This window comes from Lineus longissimus, chromosome 7 (genome assembly GCF_910592395.1).
Source record: "Lineus longissimus chromosome 7, tnLinLong1.2, whole genome shotgun sequence".
NCBI lineage: Eukaryota > Metazoa > Nemertea > Pilidiophora > Heteronemertea > Lineidae > Lineus > Lineus longissimus.
In genome coordinates this window covers 20,866,576-20,890,983 of record NC_088314.1, presented here as the reverse complement: position 1 = coordinate 20,890,983, position 24,408 = coordinate 20,866,576, and the positions used below count along the sequence as shown (strand labels likewise).

Below are 24,408 nucleotides of genomic sequence, written 5' to 3'. Positions count from 1 at the left end.
AACAGTAACGGTATCCGGTCGTTTCGCTCCCTAACCTTTTCGCCCCAGTCGTTTCGCTCCGAAACGAAATCAGCGCCTCTAGTGTCAAGATTGCTCTGGCCTCGATCAACAACATGATCGTCGACATGGCATGCATGGTCGAGGAAGAAAAGGAGGAAGGGCCCCCAATGAATAAACCAAAAATTGCCCACAGTTTTGATGATAAACGACGGACTGATGACATTTTAATTGGTGAAAACCTTGATTTTGCTGGCTTATTTCTCTCTCCATCAGTTTTGCAAGGTCTGTCAGAAGCCGGGTTCAGAAATCCTTCACCCATTCAACTCAAGGCGATTCCACTTGGACGTTGTGGATTAGGTTAGTTTCTTGTAAGTTATATGCCAGTCAACTTACTGCTGGCCACCACTTACCACTACCAGCAGCAGTGGGGCTGCGCATAACAACAGCACAGGACCAGGGGTAGGGGTGTGTAGGTAGTTAGGGAGGGTGGGGAGGGCCAAGGGGCAAATGCCTCTTTTGAAGTCACCGTAATATTTTTTACCATGATTAAGGCCGAGAAATGTCTAGAAGAAGTGTAATTTTGCATTCAACAATTGGTTCATTATCTTGAACATGTATATACTATCGGTATTTGATTGGAACTTTTATAAGGCTTATTTTCTAATATTTCAGACCTCATTGTGCAAGCAAAATCCGGCACTGGAAAAACATGTGTCTTCACAGTAATTGCATTGGAAGGACTGCTGGTAGAAAGTTGCAGCGTACAGGTAAAGTACAGTAGAACCTCTCTACTAAGGACACCTTCGAGACTGACAAGTGCTATCCTTGATAGAGAGGTGTCCTGATTAGAGAGGTTAAATTGAACGGAAACACCCAATTTGGGACCAAAATTAGTGTCCGTAATAAAGAGGTGTCCGCTAAGGGAGGTTCTGTATTTGTAATAATAATAGAAAGGTTGAGGGGTTTTTAGTTTGCATTTAACAACACTCATTTAATTTGGGAATGGCAGTCCTTAAGCCCACAGCACACTAGCCGCCAACTTTGGCGACAAGAAGCGTTCGGCTGACGCCTCTCGACGCCAAAGTTGGCGTCGGCGGCGAGGCTATGGCCAATCAGCTTGCGTCTTGATGTCACATGATTTCACGCTGCATAACCTAGGATGGGTTAAAGTGGCGGAAAAAACGCTACTGGACGCCAATTCTAGGCAGGTGTGCTCTGACCGGGATCCACTGGCCGCCAACTTTGGCGTCGAGAGACGTCAGCCAAACGCTTCTTGTCGCCAAAGTGAAAACTTTTCAAACACATTTCTCAAAATCTAACATTTGCTACCATAAAGTCAAAATGATACAATTCTCCTTTGCTTTGCCCCAGGTTCTTGTCCTCGCCCCGACGAGAGAGATTGCTCTGCAGATCCAAGATGTCATCCTCACAATCGGTCAGAAGGTGATGGGGTTAATGTGCCATTCATTCATCGGAGGCTTGCCTCTGTCACAAGATAAAGAGTGCGTGAAGAAGTGTCACATTGCCGTTGGAACACCCGGTAAATTTCATTAGGTTAACATGCCTGTTTATTACTCTCTTTCATCAGTGGCCGGAGTAGGGCATCTTGTCCTCATTTAAATCACTTAAAGTACCTCTCGGAGACTGCTGAGCAAATGAATCCGCACGAAATGTGTCATTGATTGTCATCCTTTCCACAGGGCGTGTGAAACAGTTGATAGAAGAGAGCATCCTAACGACTGATTCCATCCGATTGTTTGTCCTCGATGAAGCTGACAAGCTGTTGGAGGACGGTTTCCAGGAACAAATCAAGTAAGTTACCATAGTCATCGTTGGGAAAACACCATGTCTTCATGTGTTCTAAGAAGTCCCAGGCCCTGAAGATAAAATCAAAGTTGGCTTGACTTATCTGTCTTTAGCACATCCTTGTCTGTATAAGAACCCGCAATTCCTCTTTGGGTTAGGAAGTCATTCCTGGGCCAAAGTGACACTAGGAAGATGTTCTAATTGTCTCGCTTTCTCTACTTTAGCTGGATATATTCCACACTCCCGGACAACAAGCAGATGGTCGCACTGTCGGCAACTTACCCAGAATACCTTGCCAATCATCTGACCGCTTACATGAGGAATCCGACATTTGTCCGACTCAACACTTTGGATCCTGCACTACTCGGTATGTGTGTGTATTCAGAAGTTTGAAGAGGGGATGATTCTTGATAAAGCAGCATTTAACTCTGTCAATTTCCAAAAACATTTGATGCCACCCAAGTTCGATATCTGGGGAGCAGAACGCATAAGTGATTGAACTTTGGCCAGGAAACCCACAAGACCGCAGATCAATAGGTTGTCTTGGTTCAGTCTCATCGGGGCTTCAGGTGCCAAGGACTAATCACAAGTCGATTGGCTTTGCAATCATCTTACCAGAAAATGACAGTAGGTATTTTTTTGCTATTTTTGACGTGTCCTCGGAATCAAATTTTATTGCCTTCCCTTTCCAGGGATTAAACAATTCTATCAGGAGCTGCCGTTTCAACCGTTAGCCCAGAAGGCGTTTGAAGAAAAGAGTAAAAGTCTGATTGCTCTGCTCTCCTCCATCACTTTCCAACAGTGCCTGGTTTTCTCAAATCTTCAGGTTGCGTAAGTATTTAGGGTTTCATTGAATATGCTTGTTAGTATCATCTCCTAAATCACAAATTTGGACGAGAGTTCTGCCCATTCTGACTTGGGGACTTTGCTCTCTGTTTGATGCTGTGTCAATACTTCATCAATAGTCCACTCCACGGGCAGTTGGTGCTGCAGCAAGAAAGTCTAAAATGGATTCACCCACTTATCATAATTTACTTTTTGGCAAAGTAATTGTCTTGTCTGACTCTAACTCCAAATGTTTTTAAATAAATTTCAGCGCTGAAAACCTGAGCGACTTATTGAACTCCAAAGGTTGGCCATCAGCATTTATAGCAGGCAGCCAGGACCAGAAGCTACGCATGAAAGCCATGGAGAAACTGAAGAAATATGAGTGTCGCGTGCTGATTTCCACTGATCTGGTGAGTGTATTGTATGACACAGATGTCTCCTTGTTGATGGAACAGCAAGTCGTCTTCCTTTTCAACGTCGTGCAAACATCATAAAGACAATGCCAACAGCTCATGATGTTGTGTCATCATTGTTTATTTCAAATGACGTCATGCGGGAGGACTTGTGGCAGTCAGATTACAGAGTTTATGATGGTCTTTCCCTACCATGGGGTCTTCATTATAAATGTTATTGAGTGCCAGGATCACTGGTCACTATGTGGGCCATGGGTAGACCCTGTACGTACCAAGATGTACCACAAAACATTCATATGCCATTGCAAGTTCGGTGATGAATATTTCGTATTCTTCCAGACATCCCGAGGCATTGATGCCGACAAGATTGACCTGGTGGTGAACCTTGACCTCCCATTGGATCATGAGACCTACCTCCACCGGATTGGACGAGCAGGTCGATTCGGGGCATACGGGGCTGCCGTATCATTAGTGGTGAAGGGCAAGGAATCAACCAGGCTGCAGGACATTCAGGAGAAGTGTCACACCGTTATCAAGCCTCTTCCAGGTGAGCCCATTCAGGCCTTCTTCATCTGCTTGGCAAATCATGTTTGAATTGAGGCCTATCATTGATTTGACCGATGATTTCTGAATGAATTGATGGATAATTTCCCAATGATTACTTATTACGAGTTCAAAAATCTAAAATCAACCACATCAGAATTGGCTAAAATCAACACATGCTCAACTTGAGTCTTCGTGATACAATTGAAATATCCATGATGCTCTGCCGAGTCATGTTTGGTGGATACTGGCCTGCACAGGTAAATATACCAGAGCCTGAAATGTGGATTTATTTTGTCGTATCTTGTGGTAGTCTATTTGTGGAGGGTACTCGCTATATTTTGATAATATTCTATTCATTTCCAGACCCAATTTCTTTGAACCTGACGCAGCCTGTTGGACATGTGTGCCTGGATGACATGGTGACCACTGAACAACTAATCACAGTACCAAAGGACAAGTCTAAAAGAGAGCAGACGTCTGAGAAACACACCAAGGTACAACTTGTCACAGGGCCTACGGACGGACGTATGAATGGTGATGCAGTTTTGGTAATAACTACTGAGAAAAAGACCAATGAACATATCGTAAGGCAAGCCGAGAATGGCAGTGCTGTAGACGGTGGAGAAGTGATCAACGGGGAAACTAATCGTGTTGAGAATGTAGATCTGAGGAAACAAACCACAGGAACAGAAAACGTTGAATCTAGTGTTGAGAGTTCGATGAACAGACATCACAAAATCGTGGAAGGTGACTTCAGGTCAGAGAATGATTCTGCTCTTCTTAGAAAGGAAGCCGACAGTGTTACTTTAAATGGGCGAGAGACTCTGAAGGAGATCGTGGACAGGAGAGATGAACTAGTTCTCTTCCCAAACAACAGTGAGGCTTGGTATAGCACTGCTCAAACGGGTGTAGAGGCGAGAGTGGCAGATGGAGTAGCATTTGAAAAACTGATGAGTATTTCTGATAATGAGGACATGACTTCTAACAAGATGACTGAACATTCAGTGAAAGATGAGGATGTGACTGTGGAGAGTGGATTAGCCGATGGGAAGGAAGACCAGATAACCACTAAGAGGAAATCAAATGGTTTGTCACAAAATGGTGATCGTGTGGACAAAAAGAAAAAATCGGGAAAGAAAGAAACAGGAAAAACTGTTGCTCATTCGTCTCGAGAACTGAGGTCATACTGTGATCTCGATTTTGATATGAGTGAACAGGTTGAAATTCCAGAGTTTGGGGTTGGAAGTTCAGTGTTCGGTGCTTGTTCCACTAAGTCTGGTGCCCGTTCCACTAAGTCTAGTGCCCATTCCACTAAGTCTAGTGCCCGTTCGTCTAAGTTTAGTGACCAGTTCGCTTGGTCTAAGCCTGCAGCTCAGTCTTCCAAGTCTGCTACCAAAGTGTCCAAGTCAGGTGTGCCTATCTCTGACAAAACGGTTAGTAAGCATCTATCTGGTAACCAGGCTTCACTGTTTGGTAGCAAACCTGCGAGGCAGGAAACCGTTGACAAACTCTCCCGTCTAGAAGAGAAACTAGGCGTTGAATTTGTTTCCAAATTAGTCAATAGTTCTGCAGTTGGAATTGCAGGCAGTTGTGACCCTACCAAAGCTTCTGAGTCAGCTAAAGGAAACAAGGAAATCCTCGCACCAAATGTTCAGCAGGGTTCTAAAAAGCTTGACAAGAAACCAGTGCGGGGAACTGCTGATTCCATCAAAAAGGAGAATGGTCATGAAAGTGAAGTTATCAAACCAGCTGTCGTTCAACCATTGGAAAGGAAAGAAGAAAGTTGTGCTTTGTCAGTTCTGGAAACCATCTCTAGATATTTTACAACTTATGCCTCTGATCAAATAGAAAAGCAGAGGAACAACGCGTACTATAACTTTACCAAAGCTAAAGAAGATTTTCTCAAGTTCAATTCTAACAACGCCGATTTGAAAATAGGTAGAACTGTGTCTTCTTCTGAAGCTCTGGCGCTGAGCCAGGGTGATGAGGATGTTACGTTGAGAGAGGTGACTTGTTTACTGAATCAGTTCCATCAGGATCAGAAAGCCATTCTCAGTGGTGTAGGAGAAGTTTTACGACATTCAGTCCCAAGGATTGATAATGATGGCTTGCTCAAATCTGTGAACAAAGATGCTGCGACTCCAGTCAATGATAGAAATTTGGATGTTGAACTCTCTGCTTCATCAAGGGATAAAGATCAACTGCCAGCTGAATCCACTGGAGCACAGAAGCACCTCCATGATTCAGTCATGGCTCCTGTTAAAGAAAGTAGTTCTGTTACGTCAACAGTTGTCACAGAGAGTGCTCTAGGTGAAATAGTCCAGAGTCACCCAATGAGGCCTACAAGGATAAGACGACCCCCTTCTGAAGAGAAGAAGATGAGAGGCATGGCAGGTACTTTGGCGATTATCATGGGAACATTTGAACCAATTACCGAGGAGGATGCAAAGACCGTCGAGAATGAGCAGACACCTGAATTTGTGCAGACGACAAAATGTCGCGAGCCAGAATTGAAGAAAGCTGGTTCTGTGTCCAGTGAAGTTTGTGGGCAAAAGACAGACCTTGTTTCTCATCTTCAAAAAAGTTATCCCTCTGACAAGAAAAGCAGTGTTACTGATCTGAAAAGCAGTGTTTCCTATTCAAAATCTGGTGTTTCTTGCTCGAAAACCGATGGTTCAGTTCCAGAATCTGGTTACATCGGCAGCAGGAAAAATGAGTTTGGAACTTTGATGAAAGCTGCTGATACCTCACAGGCTGATGGTGATGAAGTGTTCGTGGTCCAGGATGGTGTGGTCTTGAGAATAAAAAGAACGCAAGTGGCTAAGAACAATATGGAGTGTTTGGAAGATGCATCTTATAGTGAGGAGGCTGAGGATTATGGCAGTGGTGATGATGATGATGATGGTGGAAAATACACAGACGACACCGATAGCACTGATTCTGATGATGAGAGTTCGTCAGATTCTGAGTGTGATTCCTCCGAGAGAGAACCTGATTTTGTAGATGAAGTCGGTGGTCTATGTTACCGGCTGGGACATTCAAAAGTTGAGCAGCGGCATATGACATGGTCCAGACGACACGATACTGAGGTGTCTGCTGCTGCAGAAATTGACTTAGATGTCGAAAAATTGATTGAAGATTTGCCGCAAAGTTTTGAGGAGCAACCCTTTGTAGGTTTGCCTGCTGATGTAGATGTTTGTCCAGAACCAGTTGACTTGTCTGTGCGTCCAAAAGCCAAATTCTCCACCTCACGAGAGAAATCTGAGAGGAGGAATGAGTGTTATAATCAAACTGAACACATATTTCATGATTTCCATGGTGATTCCCATGGTGATTTCAAAGAGAATTGGGAAAGTTCAGGTGCATTTTCTGGTATGCATGGCGATGGCTATTCTAGAGGATGTGAAGATCCTAATGAATTTCATGAGGAACAAAGACATTATCAGACTCAAGCAGCTGCTGACTACGGTTGCCATAACAACCAATTTGGCAACCAATACAGTTACCCTGAATATCAGACTGGTAGCTATGACGACCAATATCATCAAGGTTCTGGGTATAATGGTAGCTATGGCAACCAATATCATCAAGGTTCTGGGTATAATGGTAGCTATGGCAACCATCAAAATCACCATGACTACACTTGTTACAAGAATAGCCCATATTACCAGCACTATTTGTATCATATGCAAGAAGCCCAGCGCCTTGAACAAAAGATGAAGGATGAGGTGTTTAATAAGCAAATGGAGATGTACATGCATAAGGCGTATGTGATACAGAACATGTGCATGGATCAAATGAAACAGTATCTTCATGGTAGAAAGGAGGACTGATTGAAGTGGCGAGGTTGACTATTGGCCCGATTGCTGTGAAATGTGTAAGTTGTTTTTGAGCAGGACAGCATGTCTGTAATAAATGTTAATCAATTCTATATTATTGTCTCTTCCCTTTCTGGAACACTGGCTTTACCTACATTGTGCTATCAGACAGTGCTCATCCCTGTGACTCGACAAATGAACCGGTCCTCCTCATGTTCAAGTCATTGTGCTATTAGACAGTGCTCATCCCTGTGACTTGACAAGTGAACCGGTCCTCCTCATGTTCAAGTCATTGTGCTATCAGACAGTGCTCATCCCTGTGACTTGACAAGTGAACCGGTCCTCCTCATGTTCAAGTCATTGTGCTATCAGACAGTGCTCATCCCTGTGACTTGACAAGTGAACCGGTCCTCCTCATGTTCAAGTCATTGTGCTATCAGACAGTGCTCATCCCTGTGACTTGACAAGTGAACCGGTCCTCCTCATGTTCAAGTCATTGTGCTATCAGACAGTGCTCATCCCTGTGACTTGACAAGTGAACCGGTCCTCCTCATCTTCAAGTCATTGTGCTATCAGACAGTGCTCATCCCTGTGACTTGACAAGTGAACCGGTCCTCCTCATGTTCAAGTCATTGTGCTGTCAGACAGTGCTCATCCCTGTGACTTGACAAGTGAACCGGTCCTCCTCATGTTCAAGTCATTGTGCTATCAGACAGTGCTCATCCCTGTGACTTGACAAGTGAACCGGTCCTCCTCATGTTCAAGTCATTGTGCTATCAGACAGTGCTCACCCCTGTGACTTGACAAGTGAACCGGTCCTCATGTTCAAGTCATTGTGCTATCAGACAGTGCTCATCCCTGTGACTTGACAAGTGAACCGGTCCTCCTCATGTTCAAGTCATTGTGCTATCAGACAGTGCTCATCCCTGTGACTTGACAAGTGAACCGGTCCTCCTCATGTTCAAGTCAAAACAAAGTATCAAAAGACTGAATCCTGGACTCCAAACATTCTCCTTGGTTGTGCTTTTGTCTCCTATTTCATTCTCCTTGGTTGTGCTTTTGTCTCCTATTTCATTCTTGTTGGTTGTGTCTGGTGACTGTCTTGGTAATCACAATGTTCCCCCTTGATGTGCATTTGTCTCTGATGAAGGTCCAGTGATCACAACTCCCTCTTGTGGTACCCATCTCTGGCAATTGTATTTGATCACAACATTATTCCTGGTTGTGCCTTTGTCTCTTAAAATCGTCTCATGATCACTTCATGTTATTCTGCCGAAGTCCAAGTATAACAAGAAAGCTGCATTTACATAACAAAAAAATATGTTTTATTTCACGTTATACAGATTTATCCCTCGGTTACAATAACTATTTGATACTTTTCTATTATTTTACAATATGTCCTCTAGTAGTACATTTTCAAATGTAAAATTCAGTTCGCGACTAGTAAAATTCTTAACCGAGTGTTATGCAGCGTTTGTCCAGATAGGGTTCATGTAGGCACCGTTTCCTATACCCCATCGGACCCTGCCCCTGTCACTCGGTTCCCGTTCAAACGGATCGGGAAATATTGAGTAAAAATTGCAAAATCTTCCCATCTTAATCTTTCAGCCGGTCAATTAGCCACAAGGAAAAACAAATGAACATGACCACTTGCTAACGGAACTGGAGCTTAGAAATTTTTTTTTTAATCAAATTGTCTGAATATAGTGAGAATCGTGGCCCCTACACATTTGTAACAACATTTCTAGTTCTACCACTCAATAAAACCATACAAGTATGTATGTGCAAACGTAATTAGAATTTTCACATAAAATTTGGTAGCATCATATCAACAAGGACAACATGAAAGAGGGCCATTTCTGTAATGTACGCCTTTCTACCTTGTCAAGCCAATGTGAATTGTTAACCCAAGCGATTTTTATCAGAAATGAAAAAAAATCATCTCTCACTTTCAACCAACATCCGACAAAGAAGCGAAAATGTTTGAAATAACGATGGGTAACAATCGGGTCCACAATTTACATCTGTTTATGTGTTTGGTAGAAGGGCGTACTCAGTCATCATCAACTGATTGTAAGCACCCGGCAAAAATGCTGGAAATTGCAAACATTAAACTTGCCAAAATGTCAACTCGAATGCATTAATCATGAAATTTTGGCAGGAGCGTGGAATTTAGTTGCCCAAATAATATGAGCCGATTGAATGAGGTAATTTTAACTTCACGGACAATTCATAGTTAACAGTAAACCATGAGGATCCCTGTCTGAACAAGTTTGGAAAATGAGGTTTGCACCAACTGATAGGCTACTGGGCTCCCAGCTGCCAAGATGCAATTCCCAAACTCAAATGCCCAACAAACAACACCGCTCTCCTACTTTAACAGTTGAAAATATTTCCCAATGATGAAAGTTCTCGCAAGTCACATTTAAGGAAGGTGTACTGGACATTGATTTGGTATTATGGCTCTCTTCTTATAGGACATGAATGTCGGCTGCAACGCTTCAACCAGTCGTTCCCTGGCTCTATCAGTGTTAGAATGGCCACGAAGCGACTGGCTGAGATGTTACAGCCTATGAGGAATTATAGGAGAACAAACTACTCATCGACATAGAGAGTTAAATGTACTTGACAGACGTTACCGATGACAGGCATGCTGGCTGTGCTATCAAGATCATTATTGGTCAGCAAAGCCACAAATTTTCAACAAATAACACGTAAAGGAAACTATGTACAAGATATTGATTCCAGAGTTGTGGCAGATTATGATGAGATGTAGCAATATTTGATGTACCAATGAGTGAAATCTGTGTTCACAACAAGCCCGGACAATAACTGCAAAAAAGTTCCCCTTACCAACCAAATCCTTCCAAAGAGAATTAGTCATGCCTACCTATGTACAACAGTAGAGATGCAGATTAGATAAAAACTTTCTACAAAAACACCTGCTTGAATCTTACTACCTGGTGAAGCATTCAATACCAAGTTTAAGGACAGTATCAATAAATTATACAAACACGGAGTTGAAAATATACACAATTCTCTGCCTGGCAACACTTTCTGCAACTCCGACTTCCTGCTACAGTAAGACATTAAAAAATTCTACGATATTGTTCAGAGATATTTGACATCCAAGAACATTTGGCTTTTAGCTTAAAGGGAGTCTAGAGGCAGCAGCTAGACAGGTCAGAATTAGCTTACACTAGTCCCCAATAGGGGTCTCTCACATCTGACACTGAGAACACATCGTATCTATGCTGAATCAAACACAACCCTGCTCCTAGCATATTAGTCACTCAAAGAGGACAAACTGGCCCCTTAACTTCTGCCTATAGTCCACCTTTAATATTTCATATTTACAGCAACCCAAATTAGCAGGCCATCTCCTCAGTATACTCTTGTTAAAGGAGCATAGCTATGGAAGTTTCTCTCGGATACTTTGCTTTTAATCATGGAGATCGACCACATCCCCCATTTAAACATAACCAGAGTCTATAAAAGTCTTCCTTCTGGATATCAGATCGCATCATTACAACTACAGCAAACCTCAGTCCCGCAACCTTTCACTTCATACAACCTCGACATCATCATCAACATGCTTGGCATTCTCTTTAAAGTCCGGTACAGGAAGTTTTGAAGCAGAAGGCGATCCTTCCTTAATATCTTTGCTTTTTTCTCCTTCCTTCTTGGTGGCCTCACCCTCGTCCATTGATGGCCAATTGACCTGTGGATCCGTTTTGGAAAGACGTTCATTTAATGCTTTCAGGGCCAATTGTCTGAAATTAGAAAATCAACAAGTGAGAATTGAAAAAAAGGTGAATTTATCACCAACTCTAAAATGAAAATGTCAGTTTCACTTGCGGACGCTTGATCAGCGATGCGCCAAAAAGCTCATTTAAGCCTAACAATACCTTTGGGCAGTGCTTATTCACAAATGTTTGTGATGACCATTGACTTGGCAAGATTAACAACATGTGACAAAATTCCAAAGATTTTTAATCCTGTCTCGCCAGCGGTAACAAAAAGTGAAATGAGGTCTACCTTCTCCTGTCAGCATCCTGAGGATCAGTGCCTGGGAGGCTGACAGTTATAGTCGTCGGTGAACTGACATCGTATTTCCTCTGCGGTTTTTTACACGCTTTGATCTTCACTAAGAAGCTGAATATCGTGTTGGAAATAACACCAATGACCGGCTGGAGTGTGTCAGGAAAGAAACTGAAAGAAATTAAGACAAGTTGATCGAAATCATAAGTTACTAAGTGAACTGTCATGTTTGAGCTACAAGTTGGACATTTAATCATTGGTAACTGTTGTAATTGCACAATCCAAACAGTTTAAAGAACTGCCAATTACAACATTCTACTATTGCCAATCAAAACGTTGCCATATTATAAGGTGACATCATTTTAACGACATGACCACATAAACATGTGTCAACAACATCAGTGATGAGACAATGGTATGAAATTTACCTAGCAAATGTAAAGTTATCAGCCATGTCCCCTCTGTTTCCATTACTGTGCTTCTGATAAAATCGCAGATACGTCCAACTCACAAGAATTCCAGCGCCGAACATGATTGGGTATGGTCCATCTAACGCACCAGCCAGTCTTAGCATGATTGCAATGATTAGCAATAGGATGGGAATATGCCTGTTCCGTAGTTTCCCAAACGGCGAATTAACAAGTATGTTATCTGGCATGATCTGTTTAACTGCGACAGCGAATCCACCTATGTAGCCGGCCAAACCGTTGATGTGTGTATGGAAAAGATAATCTTCGTTTTTTGAAACAAAATACACAAAAACGTAAACACTTGTCGTTATCGCCGCTACGCTAATGTTCACCAGTAGATAGAAGATTAACATTTCAAGGGCACCCCAGAGCGGTTCTAAAAGTTTTCCACAAAATACTATAACAGCCACATCAAAGAGCATGATCCATACATGGGCTTCTATGAAACTGAACGTCAAGTAGGTCCAGACCCAAAAGTTCGGAGGTAAAACATAACCTGGAGTGACTGTTGTATATGATATGGCGGCCTCACTGAATGACAAAAAATAGCAGCCAAACACTGCTACACTTATGAATTTGACAACGACACTACTATTGCCCAGGGCCGCTGTAAATTGCTGTTTTACATAAGGCAAATTTCTCTGAACCATGGAAGTTGCCATCTTGGCTGTGGTGACGTCACCAGAAATTTCTAGAGGGACCATTCATTTTGCATAGCTGTATGTTGCAAATGTTTTTAACACTTTGTAACTTTTTGTATAAAACAACCTTTCCAAAATAAATTTTATAATATAAAACATTTAAAAAATTTATTCAAAGAAAGAAACAATTACATAAATTGAGACAATGTTATCCTTGGGGTAAATTATAATTAATGCTCATTTTAACAGTTCCTCCTCTTGCCGTTAGGTAGCACTAACTACGATGCTTTAAATGGCGGACGATCCTAAAAATCGAAATTTCCTTATCATAAAACAACAATAACATGGACTCTTATTACAAGTTGTAAAGGTTTTTTCCCATTCCAAGATTGAAAGTTAGTATTTCACTTCATTGCTAAGCACCAAATTCATTAAGAATGTGCTGAGATAACTAAAAAATCTTGCATTTGTCCGTCATAGTTCGATGAGAGATTGGCACTCTCCTTTGCAATGCTTTGTGTACATTTGTCTGTACATATTATGTACATGTCATGATGTACATCATGTATGTGGCGATATGTACATGCGTCTGCACACATCATTCAATATCGAGCTTCTGCCATCTCGTCTAAGAATGATTCTTGTTCCCGGTCCCGATTTGTGAAATATCATAAAGCAGTTTGCATCCATTCTGCAATGGGCCTGGGATGCACATCTTCAGTCTTCTCTCTCTCAGTTCTCACAGGGCATGGCCGGTGAGAAGTCATTGTGTGTAGTGTTAGCCTAGTCTTAGTGATATGCTATCTATGACCTCTCGGAGAGAACGATATAGTGCTGAAACTTGGTCGGCTCGACTCTCAAATGGTGAAATTTGAGCGACTTCAACAGGTAGACAGTGCATTGAAAAATTCCAAAAACTATTCTATACCAAGCTACTTACTCTCAAGTTGCTCCTCATGTGTCCATTGTACTCCAAATCGGATCACAAATAGTCATTAAAAGTGCACAAAAAACCCAACCACCCAACGAGCATCACTGGTGCGACAAAATGGCGAAAAGCTTTTTCATCCTGTAAGATCTGACGAGAACACAGCCTGCTGTGACGTCACAATCAAACAAAGAAACTACATGAGCTGTGCCAGGGGGTCTAAGTTGAAAACATTTATGGATTTCATGTGGCGACATATTTGGTAATGTTCTAAAAAAGTTTGTGTTTTTTTCAAGGAATGTATTCCAAGTTGGGCTTGATTCAAGCACGCAAGGAAAGCAACTATTCGAACACCGGTTTAGAACTAAAGGTAAGTTTTTCGCTTTTAGACTGAAATAAACATGTAAAGCTGATGGGTGAGCTTTCCTGACTTGAGTAAGGCAGAAGCTGAGCACACGAGAATATTTGTGATGTGCACTTTGATGTGATACTGATTTACATATTGAATAAAGCCATTTCCCAACAGTGCCTACTGGCAGAGAATGGCCTCACTTTTGGTTGTACACTGGGGGCAATGGGGTATACATATATATGATCTAAAAGTGTGTCTGGATATGCAAGTCAAGCCCTCTTAGATAGTACCCAGCTGTTTCACAAGTGCCGGCTGTAGTCTCCCGAGCACAAAGAAGTAAGCCTGTGTGCACCCTCAAAACAAGGCCTAGAATTCCAGCCGGATGCACTGACGGATACCCAGGCTCTGTGATGTATTACTAATGCTTGTGTGTGGAGCTGGTTTTCAGGATAGCTGTTTGGAGGATGGCCAGACTATCCCCAGTGCTATTTTCAGAGATGACCAGACAATAACCGTGTGCATGCCCGGTGTTATTTTTGAATAGCCCAATCACTGTGCATGGTAATTTGTGACTCCAGGCGTTGCGTGATAAAGTTGTTTACTTTTGGCAAAGTGAATAAAAGGCCACCAATTGCACGCAAAATTAATAACACTGCAGAGTGCTCAATTGTGTGTACTGGGTGCAAGTCAAGTGCTGTTAGTGTCATTGTCTCTTGATATTAACTTGACAATGTTCCAGCACTGGGCATTTTGCCAAGATGTTTGCATACTATTTTGGGATACTTTTTGTGATCTGACATAGGTTTGTTTCTGCAAGTTCTCAAATCTTTTGGAAAAGCTGTCAAAAACATAAAAATACAATTTTAAATAATCTGACAGCCAGCATTCTACGCAGCGATATTCAACACTTACAGAGTTGGCCCGGAAGTGGTGACAGTACGCTTCAGACAGTGGGAGACTGCTAAAATGTGGAATCGGGAATAATTACATCCTCGCTTTGCCAGTTGGCAGTTGCCACAGTCTCCCATTGTCTAAAGCATACCGGTCGTCACCACTTCCGGGCCAACTCTGTAAGTGTCGTATTGGATGGGTCTCGTTGATTTTTGTGACGAGATTTCGGGCGCAAGGGACTGTCCAATATGGGTGACATTGATGAATTAGTGAAGTCAAGGGTTGAGGGTACAAAGCTGACAATGCCTGTGACCATCTGATTTCAAGGCGACAACTTGTCCTACCGCAAACTGATATTTCATCTTTTCCCCTGAAAAAGACATGAAAGACTACTCATTTGTAATGAAGGACTCCCTTCTCTCTTCTTCATGTCACAAATGTAAAAGCAGGAACTCTTGATAAACTTGGAGTTATGATTACCAACAGACGATGTGATGTCGTCGCAGGTCTTGTTGCTATGATGCTACAAGAACTTATTCGTTCTTGTATTAATACGACATTTCATGTTTCTCTTTGCAGATGATGAATCCCTATCCATAATGAAATGAAAAAGTCGTAGAGATGTCGAAAACATCAGCAAATGATCCATTTGCTGGAGTGGGAGCCGGTTTGGATCTTGATGTCGATAAATGGCTACGAGAAACTGAGGAGAAGAGCAGGAATAACCGTGGTCAAGGAGCAGGCGAATCAGAGTATATCAGTTTGGACGATTTTGCGCTTCGTATGCAAAGTGAAGATGCTCCTCACCCAACGCAAAATGTGCCGTCAAACGATATGGCCACATCATCATTCTCCCGTTCTTGGGATGGCAAGGATATGGTTTATAAATGCAGCTATTGCGATTATAAGAATGCGGAGGAATACGCAATGTTGTGTCATTGTGCGCGGTTACACGTCGATGAGGACTTTAATAATACCATGTTGAATATAAACAAAGCTGCCGCCAAATTGGATGAATCTATATCATTGGGAGCAGACGTTCCTCCAACGTTAAGATCAACTCATCACGACTCAGACTCTGAGGATGATGGTATGCATATTATGAATCCACGCTGTAATAAATCGAAATCTAACGATCTCAGTTCAAAATTGACTCGTGCGGACTCGGGAATAGCAAGTCAGAATTCAGTATTAAATAGTGCAAGTGGCAGAGACAGAAGTGATACTAGTTCAAGAGGAGTTGAGCGCAGCATCCAGGAACAAACCATGACTGGTAGTAGTGTTTCAGTGAGTCCAGCAGCATCTAATTCTGGCTCGACATCACTGCGACACAAAGCAATTCGCAACGCCATGGGAGCTAATACGGATAGCTGTGATAGCAGCAGCACCACACGCGAAGACATTCCAATCTGTTTTGACATTCAGTTGCCGACACCACCTGCACTTCTTCCTGATGACTCCTCAGACGGTCGAAGCATTGGTGGAGACTTTGACACCCCGAAAAATAAGAATAAAGCTGAAGAGAGCCAAAGTGCCGACTCGCGAACTGTTCAGATCTCAGCCTCTGGTGGGGGTGAGAACTCAGCTAGGGTTTCTCAGCCTGAAACAAGTGGCCGCATCCCAATGGCTGTGGCGTTGACTCCTTCCTGGGTATCAACTCCACCATCTTTCTTGGCAAGTAAAACTATATCATCGCAACCTTACACTACCTGTGCAGCGAAGCAAGTCATTCCTTCGCCCCCTCCATTGATATCACAAGCAAAAAGTGGACCGGGATTCGTCGCGAATATCTCGCCCGCCACTACAGGAGTGAGAGAACGAACTCAAGCAAGTCCAGGGGGACCCGGAATGTTGCCCAACTGGCCGGTCCAGAACCAAACCAGTTCAGCTTCGAAGATTCTTCAACAAATTGTACAGGTGCAATCAAATCAAACCAGTTTCCCATCACAGCGCCAGCCGCCTCTTGGCCAGCCGCCGTTTGTCGTAGAGAATCCCTTGCAGGCTCATACTAGAACATCACCCGCCACCACTGCCCCGAATATGCAAGTAAGATACACTCCGCCTGTAGCTCATCAACAACAGAATCAACTACCAAAGGCGAATGGTCAGTCATTTTTAAATGTGCAGCCCACACAGGCTCCCAGTATTCCTACCCACGACTCATCAACCATGACGCGTTTCCTTCAGCAGCAAACTCTACGGACGCGGACAGCCAATTCACAACACACCCAAGTGGCATCACAGAATCTTATGATACAGCAGCAGCTTAGGAACCAGGTTCCACTGCCACGAGGGCAGGCCCAGGGACAACAAACACCTGTGACCCACCAACAGCAGCAAGTGCAACGTCATCTCATGCCAGCACAGGTTGCTCAAAATGTTCTCATGCATACTCAAAGACCAGCTCAAGTCTCAAATCAACCACTGCCACAATCCGCGTATCAGTTCCACTTTCATACCAATCCCAATAAACAACAAACCCAAACAGCAAGCAGTAATCAGCGGCCATCCATTCTTAGACGTAATCAGAACTCTAGCAATGTACAACCGAGACATCCTTCTCCTATGTCCCAACCAAATCTACCTACGTCTCAGAACAATCCAAGATTTCAACAGATGACCCAAAATCGCGGCCCCCAAAGTGCGTTGGGACAAGTGCAAGCTACTAGCCTATCAAACATCAATATGACCAGTTTCAATCAAGCCATGCTCAAAGCACATACATCCACACCCCAGATGCAGAACCAAGTCTTATTTCAGCAAGCTCTACTGCAATCCAAGGCAGCCGCTTCCACAAGGCAGAATACTGTTGCTTCTGCCAATCTTTTTGCGGGTGGTTCTGTGGTGATGGCTAACCAACAAGCTACAAGCAGTGCCCAGGTGCGACTTGCTGGTCAACAACAACAACAACAACTAAGAAACGGAGCTCGTCTCAGTGTGAATCGGCTTGGCCAACCACAAGGTCCTCGACTCACAGTCAACCAACTCACTGGTGTAAACGAGCTGGATCCAAATCGAGGATTGAAAATAAGTCAGATTACTTCACCAGCTGCGACCGGTGGTAATGTGCCTCCGAATTTCACGACTAGCCAGAAAGTGAATCCAGCACCAGGGTCTGGGGATCTGCAGGGCCAGGATGGTAAACTCTATATGATGAAACCGATAGGGCAAAGTTTTGTATTGACGCCATATGGCAATGAAAAAATGACTTCTCAAATCCCTGCTCCGACCGGTGCTGGTAGCACGGCCCGTATCAATATCAACCTGTTGCAGAATATCAAGGATACTGTGGCAGATCCTATCCTGCTGGCATACCTCGATGGGAAGGATGTGCCGAAAAATGTCAAGTTCAAATGCAAACTTTGTTCGGCACAGACAGAATCGCTGAATATGATACGATGGCATTTGTACGCTCATCACCTGCAGTCCGCTCCGAGGCCATTCAAATGTCTGAAATGTACTGAGTCGTTCTTTAGTGAGAAACATGCTTATGATCATGCACGCGATCGCCACCATTCTGAAAAATGTCATGCGTTTGATGAATCAATTACTCAGATTGCACAAAAACATTCTGCTACAATGTTCAAGGTGTATGCAGCCATTGTCACTGACCAAGATGAGGCAAAAGTTCAACACGCGAGAATGTTTTCGGAATGTCAGATTTGCCTTCAGCGCATGCAGGACCCTAAAAGTATGCGTTTACACATGGAGACAATGCATAATCCATTCAAGTCAGCTGCGTTCCAATGCTGGTACTGTCCTGAATGCAGCGATAGTGAAGAGACAATAAAAGAACATGTCAAGAAGGCACACGTCAATCAACCATCGCAGTATACACGAGACCAACCACCGGGGAAGAAGCGCGAGAAAATCACCAATCGCTTGATGGATTTTTCAAAACCTGTGCCCATTACTCCAAATGTCAAGTCGTTTTCTATCACTGAAAACCAACCTGAGAATGCAGAGGAGTCAGAACTTATCTCTTGTCCACTGTGTACATTTGTCTCAGTTCAGACTGTGTCGCTAGAGAATCATCTGAAAAACGATCATTTGCCGTTTAAGCCATATTTATGCCATGGGAACGACTTCAAAGCCGCGACAATCAAAATGTTGAAGAAACATTTGGCACAGAAGCATATCGAGTGGCTTCAGAGTGGGTCATTGCATAAGCGTGTGAGCATTGACGGTGAACTGTCGGCATGTCAGGACAGAGAGACAACACGTCTGCTACAGAAAGCTCTTCAAAAAGGACTAGAGAACGCAATTGATTTCTGTTCAGCGGAACTCATCCAATTTGATAACAAGTGCAGCGAGTGCCAGTACAAAGCGAGCACACATACAATGCTCGAGACTCATATCAAATTGCGCCATCTTATGGCGACGCCGTATATCTGTCGTCTTTGCGGGATTGCGACTGCTTTACGACAAAGCATCAGGAACCACATCGGGAAGAAACATCCCATTGAGAATCCCGATGATATTATATTCACTGATGAAGCAGGAGAACATTTACAAGAAGAGGAGACCATGAAAATTGTAATTCGATCCATTTGTCTGAATTCGGATGACCAGGGTGATGAAACTGCATTGGAACCACTGCCATCTGAATCTAACAAAACAAAGTGTGATTCTGACAGAACTGTAGATGCTGTTGCCGTTGGGGCAGATATTGGAGACAGGGTGACACCTGGTGGTGATGATCAGGTCAAAACTACTCTACAGACAACGATTACTCCACCTGTTCAACCAATCATAAACCTTGCTGTGTCATCTGCTGCCACCTCTGTCCAGCCAGTCGTTACACCTGCCTTGCAACCTCTTGCAAACCTGCCAGCAACGCCTGTTGTGACTCCTGCTACGTTACCCTTGGCAACCCAGCCTCCCTTACAGTCACCTGTGCTGCTGCTACATGTTGCAGTTCCTCAAATGAGTGTGGCACCCTCCGCATCCCAGACAGCACCAGTTCAACCGATAATCGACACTCCATCAAGTGGAACGCGTAACACTACATCTGATGAAATGATAAGTGCTGCTATCGGCTTAGCTCGCGTTAAAACTGAGCCAGGGTTGGAGGAGCCACAGCCAGGCCAGGAAACAAAGTCGGGCAGTGAAAGCATACGAACCAGACTCTCAGAATTTCTTGGTACCAGACCGGCTCGCGGTCAAGAACAGAACGCTATAGAAGATAATGTGACATCTGCACAAAGTCTCCCCCCAGGGCCATCAGTGTTGATGGTGAATCATCCAACACCTCCAGCTTCTGTCCCTGTCGCAGATGCTGTGCATGCATTTGGGGTCGTTCCTGTTGCTGCTGCTCGAGAGATTCCAAATAGTCATATTTCTAGGTCAGCACCAAGTGAGACTGTTCTTGATGAAGTGTCGCAGGATGAGATGAGATCTCAAGGAGAGAAGAGCACGTCAGATACTCAGGAATGTCAAAAAGACAAACCGGTTGATAGAAACGATGAAAGTGGAGGAGATAAACAGGCAACAGAATCCTGCACAGACTTGAGTCAGTCTGTCCAGAGTCAGGCTGTCCAGAGTCAGTCTGTCCAGAGTCAGTCTGTCCAGAGTCAGTCTGTCCAGAGTCAGTCTGTCCAGAGTCAGTCTGTCCAGAGTCAGTCTGTCCAGAGTCAGTCTGTCCAGAGTCAGTCTGTCCAGAGTCAGGCGGGAGGAGAAAGGAATAGTCTGGTTTCTGTGCGGACAGATAAAGAAACCAATGCAGTGGTTATATCAATACCTGATAGGGGGAGTACTATGGATGTTGACGTTTTAGACACCTTAAGTATTCCGTTGGTTGCAGAGTCCACCATTTCGAATATATCATCAGAAAAGTCTGTCGCTGGTCCTGCGAAAAATATACAAGAAACTGTCTCAAAATCCAAAACTCTGCCAGAAAAACCAGCTCGAGTCGCTACTATTGGTGATATTTCTAAAGTGACCAGTCTATTTACTGGTAAACAAATGAAAGAAACGCTTGGGAAAGCTAGCTCTGCCACAGCGGTGCAATCATCTCCAATTCTATCTCCCACCACACCAGATGCAGCAGATTTCGAAAAGGCATTCAAATGTCATAAATGTGAGGAAGTCTTCCCAAAGTTTGTTGATGTGCGGCAACATTGTATTACCAGTCACTTCTCCGAATATTGGCAGTTCTATTGTGAGGAGTGCGACTTTCGTACGTGGAATCATCCCCTGATGCGTGATCATATGAAATCTGTTCACAACAGTTCAGACTTAGTCAAGAGTGATCGTAAGCGCCAGGAGCTGCTTCAGGCTGAGCTGAAGGATATGCAAAATTTTGTCAAGACAGTTTTAGTCCCAAAAAAAACTGGCCCAAGCGATGATTCTAAGAAAACCGCTGCACGCACTGGTAGAATGTTATCAACAAAAGACCTTAGCATGGGTGACATTAAAAAGAGATTGCAATTCCGCAAGCAAAAATCAAAATTGAAGGATGCGTCGAAGGAGCATGGACAGGGTTCGAAATCACCAATTGTTATCAATGCAGTTGTTTTGAATGCACCGTTAGACAGGATGCACAGTATTGAAAAGGGCGCTTCCGAAGACACAGACTTTGTTGGGACTTGTTTTAAGTGTCAACAATACAGACAAGGGAGCCTCGTGGAAGTTTGTATACCCCTCATTCAAATCACGGTCGTCAATGAAAAGGAGTGTTTGTTTCGCTGTGACTGCGACTATTCTTCGACAAAGATCCCAATGATCGTCTTCCATTTGTGGTCTCATACTGCATTGAATTTGTATCACTGCGGTCTGTGCATGGCAGAGGGAAACGAGAAGAAGGAAATGGCCACGCACTGCCTGACGAAACACAACCAGGAAGTGGGCCTTCATAGCATTCGATTGTTCAAATCCATTGTTAAATTGCTGGAGAAACGCATCGAGAAAGTCTCCGTGACACTGCAGGAATATCATCGTAAACGCCCGGTCATATCGGCACCAGAGGATATCAAGCAGACACTCGATATCAAGAAAGCTTTGTATAAGTGTTCATACTGTATTTATCAACGATCTTCCCTTTTGGAGGTCGTGCAACATGAGCAGGACAATCACTCTGTTAATCTGACCAAGGTGAGCTTGGACTTCAGAGCGAGTATGGACAATGGTCTGACGGAACGTCTACACCGAGGTTCCATTCAGAAACCAACAGTGGCTGCACCAGCTGCAGGTCCGAGTGGGAAGAAATCGAAAAAGGAGGAGACAGTAACGTCACCTGGTGGTGAAAATAGTAATCAGAGCGACAAGAAAGGTGGCAAATCTACCTCGGAAAAACATGTGATGATGAAGATTAATCTGCAGAAAGGGAAACGTAAAGCAGTGATCATGAGTGAGAGTGAGGGGAGTAACTCGAGCTCCGAGGAGAAGAAGCCCACTCCGGTCACCAAGAAACGGCGTGGCAGTCTTCCACGAGAAAGTCGCTCCAAGGAGTGTCATGTCTGCGACTATAAAACGGACAACGATAAAGATTTGGAGCACCACCTATTGTCAAAGCATACATCGATTCGACCGTATGAATGCAGCAAGTGTAAAAAGGGGTATTTGTTGAAAGAGGACGCACGTAATCACATTCATCGCCGACATCCAAATGTCTCGGCAAAGTTAGTTATCATACGACACATGGAGGTGATTATGAATGAGGCGCGGTTACAAATGATGAAATATGCGCGGGAAAAACAATCGGGCGGTGTTAGTAGTTCACAGTCTGGTGGGCCGTATAAACGAATCAAGGTGTGCGCATCTGATTCTGATTTTAATAAAACTCTCACCGAGTTAGCGCGGCAACTGAAGGATCCCAAGTTCATCATGAGACCTGTCGTTAAACTGAAGGATGTGACAAAGACAAAGCGTTTCAGGAAATATATGAAAAGGAAGCACAAGCAATCCAAATAAAAGGTGGATTTTGTGAAAGATCGAACAAGGTCTTTCAAAATATTTCAAATACTGCTTCACTCGTCACAAGACTGATAAAAATTCATATTTTTGGGTCGGTGTATTTGCAGAGATTTCTGTACTGTAGCAAGGTATTTGAAATGTTTGGGAAGCATTTTGGCACAGGAAAATAGAAATTTGTGAATTCTGGTTGTCCAGGCTACGTTAAGTGTGAGACTGAAAGTTATTTTAATCAAAATATGATATTTTTCTTGTGACACAGTAATGTTTTCCATTGTATGTATATTTTAAATGGGGCTGTTTTTGTTTTCTCTCTGGGTACATCTTCACAAAGCAAATTTCAAATGCTTTTGTAGACTGTCCCTCAGTATGTCGGGCGAAGGTGGTTCAGTTATAGCCTCAGCAGATTTAGCCTCTGTGGACATTAGTGTGGACTGCCAGCTGTTTTCTATACTGTAGGAGCTAGAATTGAGGCCTACTGGGCCTGTACCACTTCATACCTTATCGCTATAAGTTATTTCAGATGCTTCTTTTATGCTGCTTTCAAAACCTTCCATGTATATATTTAAAAATGTCAAAGTTTTCAACAGAGCTAGAGCATTTCAGGGGTCCATTTCAGGGGTAGGTCGATTTCAGGGGTAGGTCCAGGGATCTGAAACCAATGAATTCGACACCAAGGTGTATTGTATGTAAATTTGAACTTGATGGGAGAGTTTGGCCCAATGCCTTGCATGAACTAGAATGTTCCTCTGCCAGTAATTGTTTCGTTTAGAAAACTGTATATTTTCTTATATTTTTGCGAGTGTCAATGTTAATCTTGTACCCCTATTCGAAAGATTGACAAAAGGGGGGGGGAGATTGTTCTGAATGGTGAATCAAAGACTGCCTTATTATATTCAAGGGAAAACTCAACACGAAAGGGTCGAGCCCTTCAACAGAAAATTTCTTTGAGCAACGATTTGGTATAACGGCAAGTTTGCATAGATGCTAGTTAGTTTCATTTGTTACGTATTCCATTTCAATATTGTCATTGTACGAGTTGTACAATATTTTAATAAGATATCGATCAGTTGATTGTCATGACCATTATAATATGTGCTCAGTCAGAATAAAGTCTGGAGAATTTTATATTGTAAAATACTATAATTGGTCAGTTTTGTTTTGTGAAATCATTGACAAGGCAATAATTTGTCTCTGGAAAGATCAATGAAATGTCTCTAAGTGTCCAAGACGGCCTCCTTTGAAGTTAATGGGGACGCTAAAATATCAGCAAAACACCACATCCAAGTGGACAATAGCTTACAGTGGACTCTTGCTCAGGCCTTGGGTGGTGCAGCCAGGACCACTTCAATCTAGTTGTGCCTGTCTCATCTCTTCAGTCCACAGAGTGATGCATCCAGGACCAGTTTGGCCTGGTTGTGCTGTAAACCGTGTTGGCAAGATGGTGGAGCTGCCAGGTACAATTCCTTCTGGTGGTGACTGAACCAATCGGAACGGACATGGTTGCCCATCGTCTTGCTAAAACTGGTTGGGAGTTGAGATTAACCTTGTCATCGTATAGACACAACAGTGGAGCTGTCGGGTTGTGATTGTCTCATCTCTCTTCCAGCATTGGTAAGATGGTGCAACCATGGTGAGATAGATCAGACAGTCACAACCACCATGCATCGGGCCTCTCAGCTCCACTGTCTTGCTAACACAGTGAAAGAGATGAGACAGTCCTAACCAGACCGAATAAGACCTGGCAGCTCCACCATGTCGCC

The 24,408-nt window shown here is 43.4% G+C and overlaps 3 protein-coding genes across 5 annotated transcripts; 2 read left to right on the top strand and 1 right to left on the bottom strand.

Moving 5' to 3' along the window:
- The first annotated feature begins 112 nt into the window (after positions 1–112).
- Positions 113–7,524, top strand: LOC135491331 (uncharacterized). Of its 3 annotated transcripts, XM_064777116.1 has the most exons (10): positions 113–357; positions 673–767; positions 1,372–1,540; positions 1,701–1,812; positions 2,031–2,173; positions 2,499–2,637; positions 2,903–3,044; positions 3,387–3,594; positions 3,957–7,142; positions 7,185–7,524. In XM_064777116.1, the coding sequence occupies exons 1-10, from the start codon at positions 114–116 to the stop codon at positions 7,424–7,426; spliced, it is 4,680 nt and encodes a 1,559-aa protein (XP_064633186.1). In that variant the 5' UTR covers position 113; the 3' UTR covers positions 7,427–7,524. The 3 variants fall into 3 exon arrangements, with proteins under 3 accessions (XP_064633186.1, XP_064633185.1, XP_064633187.1); XM_064777115.1 differs by having other exon boundaries at positions 3,957–7,524; XM_064777117.1 differs by lacking the exon at positions 113–357 and adding an exon at positions 406–459 and having other exon boundaries at positions 3,957–7,524.
- Positions 7,525–8,714: 1,190 nt separating this feature from the next.
- Positions 8,715–12,594, bottom strand: LOC135491342 (transmembrane protein 115-like). The gene is made up of 3 exons (XM_064777137.1): positions 11,881–12,594; positions 11,450–11,623; positions 8,715–11,184 (listed from the first exon to the last, which is right to left on the bottom strand). The coding sequence occupies exons 1-3, from the start codon at positions 12,582–12,584 to the stop codon at positions 10,977–10,979; spliced, it is 1,086 nt and encodes a 361-aa protein (XP_064633207.1). The 5' UTR covers positions 12,585–12,594; the 3' UTR covers positions 8,715–10,976.
- A 269-nt stretch (positions 12,595–12,863) lies between these two features.
- Positions 12,864–23,767, top strand: LOC135491330 (uncharacterized). The gene is made up of 3 exons (XM_064777114.1): positions 12,864–12,958; positions 13,788–13,861; positions 15,314–23,767. The coding sequence occupies exon 3, from the start codon at positions 15,356–15,358 to the stop codon at positions 22,643–22,645; it is 7,290 nt and encodes a 2,429-aa protein (XP_064633184.1). The 5' UTR covers positions 12,864–12,958; positions 13,788–13,861; positions 15,314–15,355; the 3' UTR covers positions 22,646–23,767.
- Positions 23,768–24,408: the final 641 nt, after the last annotated feature.